Source organism: Lactuca virosa, chromosome 1, assembly GCF_052849685.1.
Source record: "Lactuca virosa cultivar CGN04683 chromosome 1, Lactuca_virosa_CGN04683_v6, whole genome shotgun sequence".
NCBI classification, from domain to species: Eukaryota; Viridiplantae; Streptophyta; class Magnoliopsida; order Asterales; family Asteraceae; genus Lactuca; species Lactuca virosa.
The window spans coordinates 103113650-103138392 of record NC_136426.1 but is presented as its reverse complement, the minus strand read 5'-3'; the positions used below and the strand labels follow the sequence as shown (position 1 = coordinate 103138392).

The 24743-nt window shown below is 36.4% G+C and overlaps 1 protein-coding gene across 1 annotated transcript; it reads right to left on the bottom strand.

Moving 5' to 3' along the window:
• Positions 1-23970, bottom strand: LOC145154235 (benzyl alcohol O-benzoyltransferase-like). Its single transcript, XM_079075526.1, has 2 exons — positions 23527-23970; positions 1-885 (listed from the first exon to the last, which is right to left on the bottom strand). Exons 1-2 carry the CDS (start codon positions 23968-23970, stop codon positions 1-3), a joined length of 1329 nt encoding a protein of 442 aa, XP_078931652.1.
• Between the last annotated feature and the right edge of the window lie 773 nt (positions 23971-24743).

Sequence of the window (24743 nt, the reverse complement as noted above, 5' to 3'; positions counted from 1 at the left end):
CTACATCAACATGTTATTAAGCTCTTTGACAAATTTCTCCATAGGTCCACTAGGTAAGCTTATAAGAACCATGATTCCAGATTCACCTTTCTTGTTTGTAGAAGACATGTAGTAACTCAAGACTCCAGGTAGGAAATCTAATCCTCCTGTTGCAGGCCCTCCATAAGCTGCTTTCCCCCACCCAAAATCAACTTCGTTCAATCCAACTCTACTTAGGTTTGAAATCGTGAAGGTCCAAGCAAAAGTAGAGGTGAAGCGTCGTCCTCTAATAGCCATTAGGTCAATCGTTGATCTCACATATTCTTCGGATACAAGAGCTTTAGCCTTCCTCACAAGCTCGATTGCATAGCCTAATGGTTCATGCAATAGGTCTCGAGCTGTTGAAATTGCACATGCTGTTGCCAAACAATTTCCATAATACCCAACTAGAAGAGGAGGGTTAAACATCGTGCGTGCATTGACAGGGAACATGAAACGAATCTCATCTTCAAGATTTGGATCTAAGGCGATAGTACGACAACGCCAGAGAGAAGCTGATAGCATGTCAAAAGTGGAGCAATGTTTTAGGGTTTCTGGAAAAAACCTTCGAATGGCTGACAACTCAGTAGACCCAAAGAAGAATGATTTTTGGTGCATTGTATCTAGTGTCATGATGGGGTACTTTGTGTTTGTAAAATCATTGTACTCATGATGATCAAATGTGACACATGGTGTGTCTCTTGCAAAAAGCAATTCCCTTTGCCAGACGGGCAATGTTGATGGTGTAGATGCACCACGTGTTATTTCATCCGATGCTGACAGGAACTGTGCAAATCCTGGCCCGTCAGTCATGGTGTGGTTGAGTCGTGAAGCGAAGATAAAACCTCCACATAATAGTCGTGTCACCTATCAATAAATGATTAGTTATATGCCAACATTAGTGATGATTAGAGAATAACTATTAACCTTTTTTTTTTTTTTAGAACGTCAAATCTACACTACTCCTAAATTACACCTAATACCACCTATGTCTCCAATGAGACTTGAACCCTCAAGCACTAGGAGGGAGACAACATCCGGTACCGCTGAGCTAGAAGCCCTTTGGTAGCTATTAACCCTTTTCAAGTTATAAAACCTTAATTAAAACAATGAAGAAAACTAGATATATCGTTACAAACAAAGATAAATTATTCTCGATTATGTTAGTGGAATTTGGTACTTCAAAATTGAATACTTTAGTTAGTGATTTTGATGACAACCCCCATTTTCTTATGAACTTCATGTTAGTTTTCTTAGAAGAAAAGGGAAAAACAAGAACAAGAGTAGCAAAATGGGACCCATTTAAGTCCATAATGCATGCGCAGTTGACTATTTCATTATGTAAAATATCAATAGAAATATATAGTTGGCCCTTATAATCTTTAAGCCATATGTGAATCTAATCCTAACTTAACCCAAAATTAGCACGTTGGGCAATGCTTTTCAACCCACCAAAACATTTATTTGAATAAATGTATATAGTGTTAGTTTCTACAGTTTGCTGTATTGTTTAAGAATTTGATATATATATATATATATATATATATATATATATATATATATATATATATATATATATATATATATATATATATATATATATATATATAGACTTAGGTTATTCTATTCTAACTAATTATTATACGGACGTATGGATAGTGCTATTTTTTGAGAATGATAAAGAAAATATGTTGTTTGATAATATAAATACGTTCAATCTTACATAACTATTGTCATTAACACGTATGGATACACTTATTATTATTATTCTTATTTCTGTCAGAATGTTGTCAGAATGTTTATTGAGTCGTATTCTGTCAGTATGAAAATGAGTGAAAAACGATGTGTGGAACAAAAATATATAACAATTAGCGAGAATGTATGAAAATGACGATATTTTTGTAAGGTTGAACGTATTCGCATTGCTAAACAACTTATTCTCTTAGTAATTCTCATAGAATAACATTGTGCACACATCCGCACAATAGTTAGTTAGAATACTTGAACCTAGCTATATATATATATATATATATATATATATATTGTTGTAAATAATTGGTGGTGTTGTAAATAATTGGTGGATGATATAATAATTGGTGCATGATAAATTTGTCAATATTTCTAACTAGTTACAATTATATGTTAGTAAAATTTGTAGTATAAATACCCCTCCATTGTAAAGAATGAGACACACCAAAAGTTATAAGAGATATAACTTTCATATTCTCTCTAAATATTCTTTTTTCTCAATTAAAGTTCTTATCAAAGTTTACTAGTTTGGTTTGATTTATAGTTACATTAATTACGCTTAATTCATAACATGTTATCAGCACGAAAGCTCTAATCAAGGTTATTAAACAAGTGGAAAATCACATCTATCTTAATCAAGGTATGTATTACTTATTAAAAACACTATTAATTATAAAAACCTCAATCACATTAAAATAATAATAATACTAATGAATTAATGAAACTTATACATTATGGACTACTAACAATTTTTATTTCTTATACTAACATTTCTTTATGTATTCTAATTTTTATACTAACATTTACATTATGCAACTAATTTTTATTTATGCAAACTAACATTTACATTATGCAACTAACTTTTATTTATGCATACTAACATTTATATTATGCTACTAACTTTTATTTGTGCATACTAACATTTAAATTATATTTATTTATACATGTCAATGTTTATTTATATTTTAGATACTCTTCATAATTTTATTTAAACATTTACTAATATTTATTTATGTTTCTAATTAGTAAAGTTATGTATTAGTTATAAGTCTTATTACATGATTTATAAAATACATATACATATATACACAACGAGAATATATATGCAACGGTTATAAACAGCAAAAACAACGGCTATATTTTTTTTACCATAAATAAACATCTTTACCCTGCTTATTTTACCCACAACAAATTTTTCTCTCTTGTATCAAATAAATCAATTTCAAGAAATCAAGCTTCAAGATGATTCATCCTTTTGTGATAATCATGACTATAATAGTCATGTTACTTTTCATCACAATCCTTAACATCAAAGATAATATGGAATTTCATCTACTTTTAGGCTTGTATGCAATGTTAGCTTTACCGCTTCTTTTTTGTGTAATATTTATTGAAATAAATGGATTTTAATTTTAATTTTTATTTTGTTTAAAATTTATAGTTACATTATGTCCAACATTGCAAAGCTCGAGTTTGCAGCACTTGAAGTTAGTGGGAAAAACTATGTGCCATGGATGATAGATGTAAAAATGCATCTTGAATCCATGGGTATCTCAAATACTATATATGAATTTAATAATTGCTTGGCACAAGACAAAGCAAAAGCACAAGTTTTCCTTCGTAAGCATATTGATGAAATGTTGAGATTTGAATATCTTGATGTTACTGATCCAAGTATTCTCTGGAATCTTTTGAAAGAAAGATTTGATCATCAAAAGGAAGTTATACTTCCAAATGCTAGAGATGAATGGAGAACACTAAGGTTTCAAGACTTCAAGAAAGTAAATGAATACAACTCAGCTTTGTTCAGAATATGTTCACAACTCAAGTATTGTGGACAAGAGGTTACTGATGAAGATATGTTGGAGAAAACTTACTCAACATTTCATGCAACAAACATTACTTTGATGCAACAATATCGGATGCAAAAGTTCACAAGATATTCTGAATTGAATGCATGTCTGCTCGTTGCAGAGCAAAACAATGAACTCTTGATGAAAAACCATGAATCTCGTCCAACGGGATCAGTAGCACTTCCTGAAGCAAATGCTACAAATATTGATGGTCATCGAAACAATACACGTGGACGAGGGCTAGGTCGTGGTCGAGGACGAGGCCGTGGCTATTTTAATCGAAACCAAAGCCATAATCAGAACCGTAATTCTGGTCGTGGACAAGGTAATAATCGTGGTCGTGGCCAGAAAAGAAATAATTACCAATATTCACAAAGAAACAATGTCCACACACAAGATAAGGCCAAAGTGGCAAGGCATGACACTGGGACATCACAAAAATCTGATGGTTCATGTTATAGATGTGGTAGCACAGGCCATTGGTCAAGGACCTGTCGCACACCTGCACATCTTTGTCAACTTTATCAAGAGTCCATTAAAGGAAAAGGAAAATAAGCAAACCTCATTGATAATGTTGAATTCACTCCGCTAAATGTTGCTGATTTCTGCAATGACATGGAAGACATAAACTAAAAAAAAATCTATTATTGTTCTAGTAAAACTGTTTTTCCTTCGTTTGTTTTTCATGTAATGTCTTTCCTACAATAAATGAACTTTCTTTTTAATAATAATTATGATTATGTTTATTCACTTATTATTCCTTTTATATGTGAAGTTTAATATGAGTCCAACTGGAGCACAACACCAAGAAAAGATTGGAGATCTTTGTATAGCAGATAGTGGTAGTACACATACTATTCTGAAATCAAAGAAATATTTTTCAGAATTAGTACCAACAAAAACAGTCATACATACAATATCAGGTCCTGCAGACTTGATAGAGGTAACCGGGAAAGCCCATTTTATATTACCAAATGGTACAAGCTTTTGTATAGAAAATGCCTTATTTTCTCCAAAGTCTAATAGAAACTTATTAAGTTTCAATGACATATATTTCAAAGGATATGACACAAAAACTGTGACCATTGAAAATAAGAAATATATGTATATTATAGACACAAACCATGTGCTTGAAAAACTACCAACAGTTGATGCTGGTCTGCATTATACATATATACATATGATTGAATCAAATATGGTAGTCGAAGGAAAACATTGTGATCCTGGGACATTAAGTTTATGGCATGATAGGCTGGGCCACCCAGGATTAACAATGATGCGAAGGATAATTGAGAATACACATGGGCATCCATTGAAGGACCAAAAGTTCCCTCAATCCAATAGCATAAAACCATGTACATCTTGTTCCCTTGGAAAGTTAATTATAAAACACTCTCCAATGAAAGTTGAAAGGGAGTCACCTAGATTTCTAGAAAGAATTCAAGGTGATATATGTGGACCGATTCACCCACCATCTGGACCATTTAGATACTTTATGGTCTTAATAGATGCATCCAGCAAATGGTCTCATGTTTGCCTATTATCAACTTGTAATATGGAATTTGCAAAGTTTCTTGCCCAAATTATTAAATTAAGGGCACATTTCCTTGATTATGTAACGCCCGTAGATTAGGGCTAGTCAATTTAAGGACAATAAGCGTCAAAAATAACTTTTATGGGAGATTATTTTGAAGGAACAATCTTAACTAAGTTGTAGTATATGTTACAAAGATTCCGTACATATAAAGAACGCCGAAATCCGAGTTATAACGAAGAAGTTATGACCTGTCGAAGTTTCGCGACAGAACCGGCACGACACAGCGCGACGTAAAAAGTGAATTTACGTTGGAGCGATATTTAGCCTTAGAGATCTAAACGAAAGTCGTAGAGTTCGTTAAACCGTGAGCGTGCATAAAAAGAACGTCCAAATCTGACTTCGTATGAGGAAGTTATGATTTTTCTAAGTTTCAGCTTAGCACTATGCAGCCCGAAACTCGAATTCGAGATCGAGTGATTGTTGGTCGAAACAATATAAATGAGAATCGAAGATCTCGTTGATAGTAGTGCATTGGTGAAAAGACAGACGAAAACGGACGTCAGATGAAGAAGTTATGAATTTATAACGGAGTTTTCCTGTCCCGGCCTACTAAAAATAAATAATAAAAATAAATCAAAATTAGCCGACGGAGTCTAAACGAAAGTTGTAGAGCGTAGTCTCACCTACGCGGGGATATAAAGAACATCGAAAACGGAGTTCGTATGAGAAAGATATGAATTTTTGAAGTTTATTAAATAATTAAAATATTAAATTTAATTATAAATACCCGATATTATCCAAAGGGGGGGAGTCAACGACCTTATCCACATTACGCCCAACGTAACTTAATTTACGCCCAGCGTAATTCGGGGTTTCAGACCCCTATAAATAGATGTCGAGTGCAGCCGAGTTCTATTGCTCATTTCTTTCTTTCTCTAGCGTTTTTACCTCGTTTTGCGTGCAAGAAATACCCCGAAGCCCCGGTATCAAACCCGAGACCCGAAGCCCGAAGATTCCGAGAAAAACAGTTTTCGAGCCGAAGCTCTGCCCGCGTGAAGCCCGGTTTTGGAGGAAACATCCCGGTTTCGTCGCAAAAGATTATTTCAAGAGTCGTAGTGCTGTCCGATCATCTTCTGATCAAGTGAGTGTGTAGTTACTTTCTTCTAACACATAAATACGAAGTATTTGCTATGAAATACGTGCTATGTGTTTATATATTATTTTTCTATTTGAGATGGGCGTGGAATTGAAGTTTTATACAGGTGTTAAATGATTTAAACTGTGTAAGTATTTATATCTACGAAAATGTTGGGTAGAACATGGGTAGATGGGATAGTTGGTGACTATGGAGTTAGCACCTATTGTATAAACCTTAGCGACGATGTGACTTCGTACCTATTTGATGAACCTTGGCGACTATGGAGTTAGCGCACGTTGAGTAAACCTTGGCGACTATGGAGTTAGCGCTTGTTGAGTAAACCTTGACGACTATGGAGTTAGCGCTTGTTAAGTGAACCTTGGTGACTATGGAGTTAGCGCCTGATAGCTATGGATTTAGTACCTGATAGATAAACTTTGGCAGCAATGGACTTCGTGCCAATTCCTTAGGTAAATCCTTAGGAATGAATGAATGAAGGATAGTTGGTTTTTAAGGTAAAACCTTAAGAAATAAAGAAGATAATGGGGATGGGTAATTGGGTTGATTATTTGCTGATTAAATATAATAATTATATTATTGTGGGTTGAAAACCCTATATGCTCACCAGGCTCCCAAGCCTGACCCACTCAGTTTTCTTTGCATCACAGGTATCAATACGAAGACATATTTCACTGAGGGATTAGGGGAGATGTAAATCATTAGTGTAAATAAATGTAAGTTCTGTTTATGCTTATGTGTCTGTATCGGAACATGACATCCCGAGATTTTGTTATATAATGAAAATACTTTTCTTTAAGAAATGCTTTGATAAATTTTTATCATATTTTGTTTTGGGAACAAATTCCGCAACAGTTTTCTTTAAACGATTACTCTGATTTTAAAAACAAAGCATAAACAAATCGGTCTTTTCTGGCCGTGAAATTGTGGATGTCACAGTTGGTATCAGAGCATTAGTTTAAGCGAACTAGGAATTTGTAGGATTTCTAGACTTAAACTTAGAATGCTAAGTGAAGATTGTTAGATGTGTGTCTATTATATTTCAGACACGAGCACTAGTTTATTTTAGGAAAGTTGCCTAAAATGCTTTTATGTGCTAAATGTTATATGTTGCCATATATGATATTATTTGTTCGGATCTATGGTCTGTTGCCGACCGAATCTCAAAACCTTATGTGTGTAGGATTCTAAGCGTACGTCTACGACATTAGAACTAGCATGTAAACGTTCGGAGTGATAAGGATGATATATGTATCTATTGTGAGTGAGGATCTAAATTCACCTTATTCGGTGTATAGATAAAGAATGGCAAGAACTAGAAGCGGAGTTGGAAACGCAAATGAGAACAGGAATCAACCACCAGTGGTTGAGCAAATACCTGTTGTAGCTGCAGCACCTGAGCCAATGACGATGGCTGGTGTACAAGCAATGATGCAGGCGATGTTGGATCGTCAAATGGAGGAGACCAGGCGGTTGCTTCGACAGAATCGTGAAGAACTGTCAATTCAAGTGGAAGAGCCCGAAGTAAATGGAGGGCATTCGGAAGGGGGGAACTACAGTGGGACCGTTGGTCAAGCCAACCCACCAATAGTTCGCCGAAACAACCAGGATGGAGGAAATGACGGACGTGGATGCAAGTACAAGGATTTCATGGCATCCAAACCAATGTGTCTTTCTGGGAGCCCGACACCGGTGCAAGTTATGGACTAGATCTCCGAGATGGAGACAATGTTTGAAAGTTGTGAGTGTAGCAACAGACAGAAGACCGCTCTTGCAATTCCTCTGTTAAAATCTGGAGTACTGAGCTGGTGGAAGTTACTGGCTGGTTCGATGCCTAAGGGGGAAGCTAGCAAGATGTCTTGGGAAGAGTTCGTGGTGCAACTGAAAATGCAATACTGCTCTGAGTAGGATCTTCTGGAAATTAACAATGAGTTCCAGAATCTGAAGAAAGGAAAATTGAGTGTCACTGAATACGCTACAAGCTTTACGGAGAAGATGAAGCTTATTCCATACCTAATTCCAACTGAACTTTCCAAGGTTAACAAGTTTGCGAATGGATTACCAGTGGACTTTGGTCCGATAGTCAAGCAAGCAACCACTCTGAAATCCGCCATCTGGGCAGCCAAAAATGTTGAGACCCAAATAAAAGAAAAGGGTCTAGAGAGAGCTGAAGTTGGAGAGAAAAGGAAACGTGAAGGATCTTCAATAATCAACAAAGAAAGAAAATTCTCAAAATCTGGGGGAAAAGATGAAGCTAATGATGGGTTTTAGGTAAAACAAATAAACTAGAAACAATTCCTAAGTTCACATGCAACCTACTTTGGATCTATGTTTTAACTATTGAACATACAACTTTGAATTGCAAAACAAGAACCCTAGAGGAGAGAGGCTAATTTCGAAATTAACAAACTAGGGTTTAGGGTTTACATACCTTTCAATTGTTACAGCAAACAATTGATATTCCCTTGATCTTGATCTTGATCTTCTTGGAAGCTTTAGCACCACAAGTGTAATGCCTCTAATGGAATCACACCCAAACTAGCAAGAAGGAAAGTAGAAGAGAGAGGGGAGAGGGAGTATGTAAAATCTCGGCCTTAGGGTTTCTTCAAAAGAAAGAGTGACCAAAAAACATGAACCAGGAGGCTCCTTATATAGCTGAGGGATCTAGGGTTTAAGGGAAACCCTAGTTATCCTTTGCTTAGGGCCTAAGCAAACCCAAGGGCCTTATCCAAACCCCTATGGACGAAATTATTAGGGTTTCCCCTAAAGATTTCGTCCACCCTCTTCCAAGGGGGTTCTAGAGCCTTCCACTCAACTATTAGATAATTGCAAACTAGTCCCTGCACCTTATAATTAATTCTTTTAACCCCAAAATCAATTCTGATTAATTTCTGGCTAACAATTAATTAAACATAATGATTTCTAATTAATATATTAATCCATTAACATATTAATAAATCATTTATATATATATATATATATATATATATATTAATTTATTAATCTTATAAATTAATATCTCTCCTTTCATAATTTCCTTGTCCAGTTGCTAGGTTGAGGGCAACCCAAAAGGACTGTGCTGCTATCAATTCAAGTACATACCAATTATAGTTATGGGCTTAGACACCTAATCCAACAGTCTCCCACTTGGATAAGTCTGTAACTATAATTGCTAGTATGCCTTCTAAATTTGACCAGCAAATTGTAGCTTCCAAAAGCTGCTGCCGAACTCTGACCCAGTCAGTTACGTGTCCTAAGATAAGTGATCATATAATCCTTCATTCTGCTAGATATCCCTAGACATAAGACATGGAATGTAATCAATCTCTTTGTCCAGAATCTATGTTTCCCGATTCCTGATTTGTGATGATGTAGGACTTCTAATTGAACACATCAATTTAGTCCTGGCTGGGCCCAGCACATAAGTCAACACCAAATCATCGAGGGGCCCACAGATATCGCTTTTCCTGTTAGGGCAAAAGGAACGAATAAACGTTGACTCATATGCTTGTATCTTTTACTCATCAAATTATACATGACAATACGTTTTATAACACCAAGTTACTGATGCGGTTTCGTATCACCAATGTATTACCGACTTTGTAAATTACAACTCATATATCTTCATTTCAAGATTATAAGATATTATCGTCTCAGTATTACTCGTGATGAATTCCATGAAGTGATACTCTGAGCGAAGGTTTATCCAATACTCAAATCTCAATTTCTGAGTACTCATGAACATTGCAGCAATTCTATTGCCATGTCTATCCTTAGACAATCTGCAATCCAATTCATGACAGTCTTAATTCACTACTTACTTCCAAGAGTACGAGCGACTGTGGAGTTTGAATAATCTCATTATTCAGGAAGTAAAACATGCAAAAATGAAACACAATGATAAACAATTGACAAAAGGTAGTAGCCAAACTTATAAATAATACTTTATTATTTAATCACCAAAAGTCAATTACATTTACTTTGTTACAAGTTTCAAAAACTAATCTAACTACTAAAACTAATATCATCTTTCAGTCCTATGCTTCGAGCATGCTGAATATGCTTAGCCCTACTCAGACCCTTTGTGAGAGGATCTGCTGGGTTATCTTCAGATGACACCCTCTTTACTATAAGATGGCCTTCTTCTACTCTATGTCTGATGAAATGGTACTTTCTGTCGATATGTCTGGTCTTACCATGATCTCTCGGTTCCTTTGTCAAGGCAACCGCTCCTTCATTATCGCATAACAGTTCCATAGGCTCCTGGATGGTTGGAACAACTCCGAGATCCCCGATGAAGTTCCTCAACCAAGCTGCTTCTTTCGACGCTTCACTTGCTGCTATGTACTCTGATTCACAAGTAGAATCAGCCACCGTATTTTGCTTGGAACTCTTCCAAGTAACTGCTCCTCCATTCAGTAAAAATACCCAACCCGACTGAGAACGGAAGTTATCTCTATCCGTCTGAAAGCTGGCATCACTGTAACCATCTACTCTCAAAGTATCACTGCCACCAAGCAAAAGAACCCAGTCCTTTGTCCTTCGCAAATACTTGAGTATATTCTTAACTGCTATCCAATGAGCTCTACCTGGGTTTCCCTGATAGCGACTGACCATGCTCAAAGCAAATGCCACATCAGGGCGAGTACATGTCATAGCGTACATGATCGATCCGACAGCGGAAATATAAGGTACACGACTCATGTCATCTATTTCAACATCTGTACTCGGGCATTGAGTCTTACTCAATTTGGTATTGCTCTGGATAGGTAGCTCTCCCTTCTTGGAATTTTCCATACTAAACCTCTTTAGTACCTTATCCAAGTATGTGCTCTGACTAAGTCCAATTAGTCTCTTCTTTCTATCTCTCAATATTCTAATCCCAAGAATATAGGCAGCTTCTCCAAGGTCTTTCATGGCAAAACACTTTCCAAGCCAAGACTTAACTTCTTTCAAGGTTGGAACGTCGTTACCAATGAGTAATATGTCATCGACATACAACACCAGAAAAGTTACTATACTCCCACTAGCCTTGATATACACACAGAACTCATCTTCACTTCTAGAGAAACCAAACTCTTTGACTTTCTCATGGAAGCAAAGATTCCAACTGCGAGATGCTTGTTTCAATCCATAAATGGATTTCTCAAGCTTGCACACTCTATTGGGGAACTTTGCATCAACAAAACCCTCTGGCTGACTCATGTAAACATCTTCAGCCAACTTCCCATTAAGGAAAGCAGTTTTGACATCCATCTGCCAGATTTCATAATCATGAAAGGCAGCTATGGCGAGCAATATCCTAATAGATTTAATCTTAGCCACTGGCGAGAAGGTCTCATCATAGTCAACCCCTGGGGTTTGAGTGAAACCTTTTGCAACCAGTCGAGCCTTGAATGTGTGCACATTTCCATCCATGTCTGTTTTCTTCTTGAAGATCCATTTGCACCCAACTGTCTTACGACCTGGTGCACTATCAACCAAATTCCAAACTTGGTTGTCATACATGGACTTAATCTCGCTGTCCATTGCCTCTTTCCACTTGGAAGCCTCTGGGCCTTCCATTGCTTCCTTATAAGTGACTGGTTCATCTAAGTTTACCAGTGTTCTGTCACTTATGAATGTGTCACCATCTGAAGTAATATGAAAACCATATAACTCAGGTGGCACACTCACCCTAGTGGATCTTCTAAGAGGTAATGAGTTATCGATTGGTTCAACAGGAACTGTTTCCTCTGGTTGAGTGCTAGTGTCATCTAAGGTTCCTTCATTGGCTGAATCTTGAATTTCTTCAAGGTCAATAGTGCTCCCACTGTCCTCTTTGAATATGAGCTCTCTTTCAAGAAAGACTCCTCTTCGTGCTACAAAGACCACGTTTTCACTAGGCCTGTAGAACAAATATCCAAAAGATTGCTTTGGGTAACCAATGAAAACACATTTCTCACTTCTAGCTGCTAGCTTGTCGTGAGTCTCTCGTCTTACGAAAGCTTCACAACCCCAGACTTTAATATGTGCTAACGAGGGAACTTTCCCTGTCCACATTTCGTGAGGTGTTTTGGCAACCTTCTTTGTAGGGACAAGATTGAGGATGTGGGCGGCTGTCTCTAAGGCATACCCCCAGAAGTGAATGGGAAGCGAAGCCCGACTCATCATAGAACGAACCATGTCTAACAAGGTTCGATTGCGCCTCTCAGCTACACCATTTAACTGTGGTGTCCTAGGAGGAGTCAATTGTGAGACTATCCCACATTCTTTCAGATAGTCGTTAAACTCGATACTAAGATACTCCCCGCCTCTATCAGATCTAAGTATCTTTATCTTTCTGCCCAATTGATTTTCGACTTCATGCTTAAACTCTTTGAACTTTTCAAAAGTTTCTGACTTATGCTTGATCAAGTAGATATATCCATATCTGCTATAATCGTCAGTGAAAGTCACATAGAATCGATTAGCATCTCTTGTAGTTGATCTGAAGGGCCCACACACATCTGTGTGTATGAGATCCAACAGACTTTTACCTCTTTCACAAGACCCTGTGAATGGTGATTTTGTCATCTTTCCCAAAAGACAAGATTCACACATATCATCTGACTTTAGGTCAAATGATTCCAACACTCCATCCTTTTGGAGTTGGGCTATGCGTTTCTTGTTAATGTGTCCAAGACGACAATGCCACAAGCATGCCTTGTCTACACTATTAGACAAGTCAACATTAAGTACACTATTTCCTAGGCTATCAACACAAGTCACTGTTTCATACACACCATTACAAGGCAAAGCTTCAAACATAAAAACACTATTCTTATAAACAGAAATTGAACCATTCAAATCATTAAAAGAATATGTAAAACCTTGTCTGAACAATGCATGAAATGAAATAATGTTTCTCGTCATCTCAGACGAATAGCAACAATTTATTAAATCTAATCTAACATCATTACTAAGCAGAAGCTGATAAACTCCGATCTTGGTTACTGGTGAAGACTTTCTGTTTCCCATGATCAGGCTTATCCTTCCTCGCTCTATCTCCTCACTTTCCTTTAGACCCTGCAAATCAGAACAGATATGAAAACCACATCCTGTATCAAGGACCCATGAACGAGAAGATAATGAGTTATTAGCAGAAATAGTGTAAATACCTGCCGAAGATGGCTTCACTTTGCCATCCTTGATATCTTGCAGATATTGTGGGCAAGATCTCTTCCAATGCCCCTTTTGGTTGCAGTAAAAGCAAACTGCCTCTTTTGGATCAGAAACATGGGGAGTGGAACCATTGGGCTTAGCCTTTGGGCCATTACTAGATGACCCAGCTTGAGCCTTGCTCTTCCAGTTTTGCTTGGGAGGACATTTCCTCTTTTTCCCCTTTCCCTGTCCAATAGCCAAAACAGGGGCACTCGTAGGTGTAGAGGGTGTACTTTTACCCTCCATCCCTGCCTCAGCTGTCTGCAACAAGTTGTGCAATTGGGCCAAGGTCTGCTCAGTATTGTTCAAATGGTAAGTTAGAATAAACTGACCATAACATTCAGGAAGTGAGTTCAAGACCATGTCAATGGCCAATTCCTCATCAAAGTGAATATTGAGCTTGACCAAACGCTCTATGTAGCGTTGCATTCTTTGCACATGTGACACAACCGACTCCCCATCTTTCATCTTGCAAGCCATGAGTGACTTGACTACTTCGAACTTTTCTTGACGAGCTCGCTTATGGTACTTTTCCATAAGGTCCTTGTTCATCTCGAAAGGCCAGTAGTCCTCATAGTACCTCTGCAGTTCTGGGGACATAGTTGCCACCATGATGCATGCCACTTTGGTAGCATCATCGTAATGTTTCTTGTAGGCAGCAAGATCTTCAGGAGTAGCTTCATTCTCATCAAGCTCTTTGAGCTCCTTTTCAAGAACATATTCTTTGTTCTCGAAACGAAGAGCCATCTTGATGTTGCGCATCCAATCGTTATAGTTTGAGCCATCCATAACGACTTTGGAGCAGATATTGAGCAAAGAGAAGTTTTGGTTGGAGGAAGACGAAGCAGAAGTGTTTCCAGGAGTAGACATCTGAAAAAAAAAGTTTTAGTTAGATTTCAAGATACCTTAATAAAATAACCCAAAGATATAATATCAAGGTTAGGATCCAACTATGAAGATTCACAACTCAGAAATGGGATGCCGAGATCCAAGTGCAAATTTCATAAAGGTAGGTGAATGACGATTCACCAATTCCACCATTAGACGAAACAAACGAAGTGAAATTCCTAATTCTTTTGAGATACATTGAAACTATTCAATGGCATGTTTTAATCTCAGATTATGCTCTTCTATTTGTGACTGGGATGCCGAGGATCACAAACAAGATGTGAATAACCATGCAAATGTGCTTGGTAACCTCATTGTCTTTATCATTAACTATTGATGTGCTAGTAAACCACACACGCTCCATCAAAATGACAATTATGAGATACCCATTACTACTCTTTATTAGTGCCTTTTAGTGTGCTGGTTAACCACACACGCTCCACTAACGACCAATAAAGCATAATGTGCAATTTCATGGATTAGCATACTTTTCACATTTTTCCTAAAGTAACTAGAGTTGGGATTTTGAAAATAATGTTCTAGTACTTTCTTTAATATCATTATACTTTTAATGAGAAGTAGTTGTCCTATCAAATCCGTTCTGCTAACGACCCTCCACTAATCAAGGAAGCGGTGGGTGAGAGTGGACACCCATTCAACAACCATTTTATAGGCAGTTTCCTTATACCCCCCTTATAGATTAGCTTCGTGAATGAGGCATACTAGCGATTTGACTGACCATATTCTTATACATATATAATATTAAACTTTTAATCATAATACATATATAGGGTGTGTTTTAAAACATTTTAAAACTTCAAGGGTTTATATAAATTTCGAAATTCAAACTATTAAATTTAAATTTAAATAAACCAATTAACTAGATTTAATATTTATCTTTTAATTAACTATTAATCAAATTATTAAATCTTGTAAGGATTATCTAATTAAATTAATCAATTAATTTAATCCTAATCCTTATCCCTCTAAATTTCGAAAATTAGGGTAAGGATAATTATCCAATTAATCTAATTAAGTAACAATTATCCAAAACAAGAAACCCTAAAACTTATAGCAAATTTCGAAATTTACAAGGGATGAGGCTAGGGTTTTCAAAACCCTAACCCTAATTTCGATTAGGGTTCTTTGGAGGCTAGGGTTTTCGAAAAAACCCTTTGATCCAAAACCCTAGAAATCGAAAATTTGGCCTTTAGGGTTTAATAGCTATAAACCCTAATTTGCAATTCAACAATTGTAGCAATTCAATTTAAAACAACAATGGCTCTGATACCACTGATGGGTTTTAGGTAAAACAAATAAACTAGAAACAATTCCTAAGTTCACATGCAACCTACTTTGGATCTATGTTTTAACTATTGAACATACAACTTTGAATTGCAAAACAAGAACCCTAGAGGAGAGAGGCTAATTTCGAAATTAACAAACTAGGGTTTAGGGTTTACATACCTTTCAATTGTTACATCAAACAATTGATATTCCCTTGATCTTGATCTTGATCTTCTTGGAAGCTTTAGCACCACAAGTGTAATGCCTCTAATGGAATCACACCCAAACTAGCAAGAAGGAAAGTAGAAGAGAGAGGGGAGAGGGAGTATGTAAAATCTCGGCCTTAGGGTTTCTTCAAAAGAAAGAGTGACCAAAAACATGAACCAGGAGGCTCCTTATATAGCCGAGGGATCTAGGGTTTAAGGGAAACCCTAGTTATCCTTTGCTTAGGGCCTAAGCAAACCCAAGGGCCTTATCCAAACCCCTATGGACGAAATTATTAGGGTTTCCCCTAAAGATTTCGTCCACCCTCTTCCAAGGGGGTTCTAGAGCCTTCCACTCAACTATTAGATAATTGCAAACTAGTCCCTGCACCTTATAATTAATTCTTTTAACCCCAAAATCAATTCTGATTAATTTCTGGCTAACAATTAATTAAACATAATGATTTCTAATTAATATATTAATCCATTAACATATTAATAAATCATTTATATATATATATTAATTTATTAATCTTATAAATTAATATCTCTCCTTTCATAATTTCCTTGTCCAGTTGCTAGGTTGAGGGCAACCCAAAAGGACTGTGCTGCTATCAATTCAAGTACATACCAATTATAGTTATGGGCTTAGACACCTAATCCAACAGCTAAGTGGTATGAGAAGTGTAAAAAGAAACACTTCGGGAAATGTAGCGATGAGATGACTTGCTACAAATGTGGGAAGACAGGGCATTACGCCAACAAGTGCGCACCTATCAAGAAGGTGTGCTACAGATGTAACGAAGAAGGGCATATTTCTAAAGATTGCCCAAAGAAAAACACACCTCCACAGCCAAGGGCATTCCACATGCTCCTCGACGAAGCAGAAAATGATGGGAGGATTAAAAGATGAAGACTTCATACCTATATATAAAGTCTGTATCAGGAAGTGTAGCCTATTAGAGGCATAGTATAGGGTGAACTTGAACCTTTGTGTAATCGTTTCAAGAAATAATATAAACCCTGATTTTGTTATCTGATGTGTTGAATGATTATATGATTTATGTATGGTGACTTGGTTGACTGCGAGACAATACTTGGGACGAGTATGAGTAGGTGTGAATGGTAGTAGAGATCTATACTACCGGAAGCACAGGACTCACGCTTGGATCAGGGAAAGTCACAAGGTTACCAAGAAGCTAGTAATTGATTCCGTTTTATTCAAGTATATCATTACCCTTGTTTCGGTAATGGCTAGTAGGATGATGGTTATTCCGACCCTAGTGGTCATATCAAATTGAGTCCGACTACGATGAGAGGTCATCAGGACATGACTCATCGGTTTGTTACAATAGATAAAGGAATGTATTTATCCTAAGAAGAAGAAGGAGTCCACAATAAGGATTTATTTTGTAACTTGAAGGTTACGATTGAAAGTCCAACATAGTATGAAGAGCAGATGAAAGATTGAGCATGACGGTTATTAATTAGGATGGAAAGTTAACGTATGGAATCATTGTTCAAGCCCTGTTTCGTTGATGATTCCGGGACGTAATCATCCTAAGGGGGAGATAATTGTAACGCCCGTAGATTAGGGCTAGTCAATTTAAGGACAATAAGCGTCAAAAATAACTTTTAATGGAAGATTATTTTGAAGGAACAATCTTAACTAAGTTGTAGTATATGTTATAAAGATTCCGTACATATAAAGAACGCCGAAATCCGAGTTATAACGAAGAAGTTATGACCTGTCGAAGTTTCGCGACATAACCGACACGACACAGCGCGACGTAAAAAGTGAATTTACGTTGGAGCGATATTTAGCCTTATAGATCTAAACGAAAGTCGTAGAGTTCGTTAAACCGTGAGCGTGCATAAAAAGAACGTCCAAATCTGACTTCGTATGAGGAAGTTATGATTTTTCTAAGTTTCAGCTTAGCAGTATGCAGCCCGAAACTCGAATTCGAGATCGAGTGAATGTTGGTCGAAACAATATAAATGAGAATCGAAGATCTCGTTGATAGTAGTGCAATGGTGAAAAGACAGACGAAAACGGACGTCAGATGAAGAAGTTATGAATTTATAACAGAGTTTTCCTGTCCCGGCCTACTAAAAATAAATAATAAAAATAAGTCAAAATTAGCCGACGGAGTCTAAATGAAAGTTGTAGAGCGTAGTCTCACCTACGCGTGGATATAAAGAACGTCGAAAACGGAGTTCGTATGAGGAAGATATGAATTTTTGAAGTTTATTAAATAATTAAAATATAAAATTTAATTATAAATACCCGATATTATCCAAAGGGGGGGGAGTCAGCGACCTTATCCACATTACGCCCAGCGTAACTTAATTTACGCCCAACGTAATTCGGGGTTTCAGCCCCCTATAAATAGATGTCGAGTGCAGCGGAGTTCTATTGCTCATTTCTTTCTTTCTCTTGCGTTTTTACCTCGTTTTGCGTGCAAGAAATACCCCGAAGCCCCGGTATCAAACCCGAGACCCGAAGCAAGTCCCGAAGCCCGAAGATCCCGAGAAAAATAGTTTTCGAGCCGAAGCTCTGCCCGCGTGAAGCCCGGTTTTGGAGGAAACATCCCGGTTTCATCGCAAAAGATTATTTCAAGAGTCGTAGTGCTGTCCGATCATCTTCTGATCAAGTGAGTGTGTAGTTACTTTCTTCTAACACATAAATACGAAGTATTTGCTATGAAATACGTGCTATGTGTTTATATATTATTTGTCTATTTGAGATGGGCGTGGAATTGAAGTTTTATACAGGTGTTAAATGATTTAAACTGTGTAAGTATTTATATCTACGAAAATGTTGGGTAGAACATGGGTAGATGGGATAGTTGGTGACTATGAAGTTAGCACCTATTGTATAAACCTTAGCGACGATGTGACTTCGTGCCTATTTGATGAACCTTGGCGACTATGGAGTTAGCGCACGTTGAGTAAACCTTGGCGACTATGGAGTTAGCGCTTGTTGAGTAAACCTTGGCGACTATGGAGTTAGCGCTTGTTAAGTGAACCTTGGTGACTATGGAGTTAGCGCCTGATAGCTATGGATTTAGTACCTGATAGATAAACTTTGGCAGCAATGGACTTCGTGCCAATTCCTTAGGTAAATCCTTAGGAATGAATGAATGAAGGATAGTTGGTTTTTAAGGTAAAACCTTAAGAAATAAAGAAGATAATGGGGATGGGTAATTGGGTTGATTGTTTGCTGATTAAATATAATAATTATATTATTGTGGGTTGAAAACCCTATATGCTCACCAGGCTCCCAAGCCTGACCCACTCAGTTTTCTTTGTATCACAGGTATCAATACGAAGACATATTTCACTGAGGGATTAAGGGAGATGTAAATCATTAGTGTAAATAAATGTAAGTTCTGTTTATGCTTATGTGTCTGTATCGGAACATGACATCCCGAGATTTTGTTATATAATGAAATACTTTTCTTTAAGAAATGCTTTGATAAATTTTTATCATATTTTGTTTTGGGAACAAATTCCGCAACAGTTTTCTTTAAACGATTACTCTGATTTTAAAAACAAAGCATAAACAAATCGGTCTTTTCTGGCCGTGGAATTGGGGATGTCACAGTTGGTATCAGAGCATTAGTTTAAGCGAACTAGGAATTTGTAGGATTTCTAGACTTAAACTTAGAATGCTAAGTGAAGATTGTTAGATGTGTGTCTATTATATTTCAGACACGAGCACTAGTTTATTTTAGGAAAGTTGCCTAAAATGCTTTTATGTGCTAAATGTTATATGTTGCCATATATGATATTATTTGTTCGGATCTATGGTCTGTTGCCGACCGGATCTGGAAACCTTATGTGTGTAGGATTCTAAGCGTACGTCTACGACATTAGAACTAGCATGTAAACGTTTCCACTACAACTTGCTTTCGGTCAAGAGCCAAATATATCCCATTTGAGAATTTTTGGGTGTGCAGTATATGTCCCTATTGCACCACCTCAACGGACAAAAATGGGTCCTCAAAGAAGGTTGGGAATATATGTTGGTTATGAGTCAGTCTCTATTATAAGATATCTTGAACCATTAACAGATGATGTTTTCACAGCACACCTAGCAAATTGTCAATTTGATGAGGCAAATTTCCCATCATTAGGTGGAGAAAAGAAGATTCTGGAAAAGGATGTGTCATGGCATGAGCCTACTTTATCATATCTTGACCCTCACACAAAGCAATGTGAAATGGAAGTTCAAAAGATAATGCATTTCGAAGAAATGGCAAATCAATTACTTGATGCATTTATTGACACAAAAAGGGTGACTAAATCATATATACCAGCTGTCAATGTTCCAGCTCGAATTGACATTCCACATGGACAATCTGATGATAAAGTCACTCAAGAGTCTAAAACACGCCTGAAGCGTGGAAGGCCATTTGGTTCTAAGGATAAGAACCCACGAAAAAGAAGAGGAGCAGAAAATGCACTAGATCACGATGAAAGTGTTCCTGGAGAAACACGAATTATTCAAATTCCCCCAGGAAAGGAGGATGATGCATTAAATTATGGTAAGACAAATAGAATATGTGACCAAAATGAAACTAACAATATAGGTGCAATATTTTCTTATTCAGTTGCATGTGATATTATGAATGATGATCCCGAACCACAATCTGTCATTGAATGTCAAAAAAGAAATGATTGGGCTAAATGGAAGGAAGCTATGCAAATTGAATTAAATTCTCTTAACAAGAGAAAGGTTTTTGGGAACATTATCCTCACACCTGAAGTTGTGAAACCGTTAGGATATAGATGGATCTTCGTACGAAAAAGAAATGAGAAAGACGAAATTGTAAGATACAAGGCCAGGCTTGTTGCTCAAGGTTTCTCTCAAAGACCTGGAATTGATTATGAAGAAACTTATTCACCGGTAATGGATGCAACCACTTTCAGATATTTAATCAGCTTGGCAGTATCTAAAAATTTAGAGATGCGTCTTATGGATGTTGTTACAGCTTACTTGTATGGATCACTTGATAGTGATATCTATATGAAAATCCCTGAAGGATTTAAAATGCCTGAAGCGTTAAGTGCAAAACTCAAAGAAATGTATTCTATAAAATTACAAAGATCTTTGTATGGGTTAAAGCAATCTGGGCGCATGTGGTACAATCGTTTAAGCGATTATTTGACAAGTAAAGGTTATAAAAATAACACTATTTGTCCATGTGTATTTATTAAGAAAACAACATCTGGATATGTGATCATAGCAGTCTATGTTGATGATCTAAACATCATTGGAACGAATAAAGAAATCCTTGAAGTGATTGAACTTTTAAAGAAAGAATTTGAAATGAAAGATCTTGGAAAAACCAAATATTGTCTTGGTTTACAGATTGAGCATATGCCTAACGGAATACTTGTGCATCAATCAAATTACACAGAAAGAGTATTGAAACGTTTCAATATGGAAAATGCAAATCCTTTAAGCACTCCAATGGTTGTTAGATCATTAAATATTGACAAGGATCCATTTCGTCCATGCGAAGAAAATGAAGAAGTCCTTGGTTCAGAAGTACCATATCTAAATGCAATTGGAGCTCTTATGTATCTTACCAATTGTACTAGACCTGCCATTTCTTTCGCTGTAAACTTGCTAGCAAGATTTAGTTCAGCCCCAACAAAAAGACATTGGAATGGAATCAAACATATTTTTCGATACCTTCGAGGAACTAGTGATTTAGGGTTATTTTACCCTAACAATTCAAAACAAGGATTGATTGGTTATGCAGATGCAGGTTATTTGTCTGATCCTCATAAAGCTAGATCTCAAACTGGATATGTATTCATGAATGGAGGTACTGCAATTTCCTGGCGTTCTCAAAAGCAAACACTTGTTGCCACATCCTCAAATCATGCTGAAGTAATTGCACTATATGAAGCTAGTAGAGAATGTACATGGTTAAGATCGATGACACAACTAGTTTTAACTTCATGTGAACTTGAAAATGATATATGTCCAACTTTAATTTATGAAGATAACTCAGCATGTGTCACTCAAATGAAAGAGGGATATATCAAGAGCGACAGGACAAAACATATACCTCCAAAGTTTTTTGAGTACACTCAAGAGCTTATAAAGAACCATCAAGTTGAAATCAAATATGTTCAATCCAGTAACAATGCAGCAGACCTTTTTACGAAGGCACTTCCTACTGCAATCTTCAGGAAACATGTCCATGGCACCAGAATGCGACATGTGCATAGAATATAATGTGACGGATGTCTAAATAAGGGGGAGTCAACTATACACTGCACTCTTTTTCCCTTCGCTAAAGTTTTTTTCCCACTGGGTTTTCTTTAGCAATGTTTTTAATGAGGCAGTACGTCAAAGTTGAATGCTAAAATGATGTCATCCAAGGGGGAGTGTTGTAAATAATTGGTGGTGTTGTAAATAATTGGTGGATGACATAATAATTGGTGCATGGTAAATTTGTCAACATTTCTAACTAGTTACAATTATATGTTAGTAAAATTTGTAGTATAAATACCCCTCCATTGTAAAGAATGAGACACACCAAAAGTTATAAGAGATATAACTTTCATATTCTCTCTAAATATTCTTTCTTCTCAATTAAAGTTCTTATCAAAGTTTACTAGTTTGGTTTGATTTATAGTTACATTAATTACGCTTAATTCATATAACATATATATATATATATATATATATATATATATATATATGGGAAAAGGGAATATACATTACAGCCCCATCTAAGCTTAGGTACTAAACCTCTTGAAAATACATTGTTTTACTATATAAAGATTACGGTTAATGGATTCACGATTAATACTTCAAGATTTAAATTCAAGATCGACACAATAGGGTTTAGGGTTTAGGGTTTAGGGTTTAGATTTAGGGTTTAGGGTTTAGGGTTTAGGTTTAGGTTTAGGTTTAGGGTTTAGGGTTTAGGGTTTAGATTTAGGGTTTAGGGTTTAGGGTTTAGATTTAGGGTTTAGGGTTTAGGTTTAGGGTTTAGGGTTTAGGGTTTAAATATAGGGTTTAGGGTTTAGGTTTAGGGTTTAGTAATGTTCACTTGGGTGAAGTAATAAACGATAATTGAGGAAAGAAAACAGAGATGGTAAAACGATAATGAAAGAAAGAAATGTTGTGGAGGATGATATATTTACCAAGTGAAACCAAACCGGGTATATCTAGCATGTTAAAACGACATATTTTAGAAGTTTAGTACCTAAGCTTAGGTGGGGCTGTAATGTATATTCCATATCCCCTATATATATATATATATATATATATATATATATGTATATATATATATATATATATATATATATAACAATTTTATGCTTTGAAGTTTTAATACATTATAATGATTTTCTATACCTTTAATAAGTATCTTACTGCTTGTTATAATTTGTGAATCCAAATTTGAAGTAATAATCACTTAGAAAAAAGAAAAAATAATTGGGTGCTTATAAACTATAAACAAAAGGTTGATGTATTATTATTTTTTTCTAAAAGAATCCAATATTATAGATTTTTACGATTTTTCCTGATTAAAAGAGTGATATAATTCATTTCTCTTGTTTCCACTCTCAATACTTTATTCGGAAACAAGAAGTCAAGAATTAATATGTCAAAAGCTTCACCTGTATTAGTAGGAGTGGGGAGTCGACGATGCCACCGGAGCCAGGAACATCATAAAGGAGCTCTTCCAAACAAGGGAACGGCGGATGAAGCACCTCCCCGAACTGCTTCAACGTAACATCTGCCTCCGCCTCAATAAACAACACACCTTCGCCGGTGCAGTCTACCACCATCTTCTCCGGAGCTTCCTTCAGGCGGCCAGCAAAAGGATAATAGAACACAAGCAACTTTGCCAAAGCATCCCTGATCACACTCGCCGGATTTGTATCTCCCATTTTTGGATCCCTTTTATACATCAGAATCCCCGGGACATGATACCTTAACGCTTCCTGGTCATCAATGTCGGAGAGAGGCTTTAGTTCATGAGGTGTGGGTATTGCCGGGGCTATCAGCTCCGGTGCTTGTCTCCGGACCACGAATGTCAAGGAGGTGGTGGGTTGAAGCATTTTTAATTTGTGTTGTGTGTGTATGTGTGTGTTTTTGGCATGCATGAATGCTAAATTTATGTTATTTTTATAGACAACAAAATTTAAAATTCAAACGCAATCCCATAGTTAGACCATCTTTTAGACCATTTTTTTTGGACAAATATATTCTACGATAAGGTTTAATGGTATTTCTATTTCCAACCAATCACATAAAAAAAGATATTTTATAACTAATCATATAGTTATTAGTACAAAGAGATATTAGAGATTTATAGAAGTATATATATCCTTCCTCTCTTAGGGAGGAGAGAGTGATTCCCTCCCAACCCACTGAATCCACTGCCACATCACTTTGTTTCTTTTATTTTTCCTCATCTTTCCCAACCCACAACACACGGAAACCCTATCTTTTTGAACCCACTCAATCCATTCAATTAAAAAAAAAATACAAAATAATCAATGTAAAATCTTAATTAGCAATAAAGTTACCGCCGGTACCACTTCCACTTCAGCGAGTTGTTTAATTAGTTTCACCAACCCACTTCATCATCTCTCTCTACTTTATCTCTCTCATTTTCTCGTGTACCATGTGTTTTAAAACTTGTACCTTAGTTGTTTTGTATTTTTTTAATTGAGTGGGTTGAAAAAGATAGAATTTCCGTGTGTTGTGGATTCGGAAAGATGAAGAAAAATAAAAAAAATAAAGTAATGTGGCAGTGAGTTCAGTGGGTTGGGAGGGAATGAATTTGACTCATATTTATATTATTTTCAATAAAACTCTTATATTTATT

Excerpts from the sequence above, each read along its gene's own strand:
- LOC145154235 (XM_079075526.1), bottom strand. The coding sequence starts at position 23,970 with ATGCTTCAACCCACCACCTCCTTGACATTCGTGGTCCGGAGACAAGCA. Across the intron at positions 886-23,526 it reads CCCCACTCCTACTAATACAG|GTGACACGACTATTATGTGG; the intron begins GTGAAGCTTTTG and ends ATTTATTGATAG.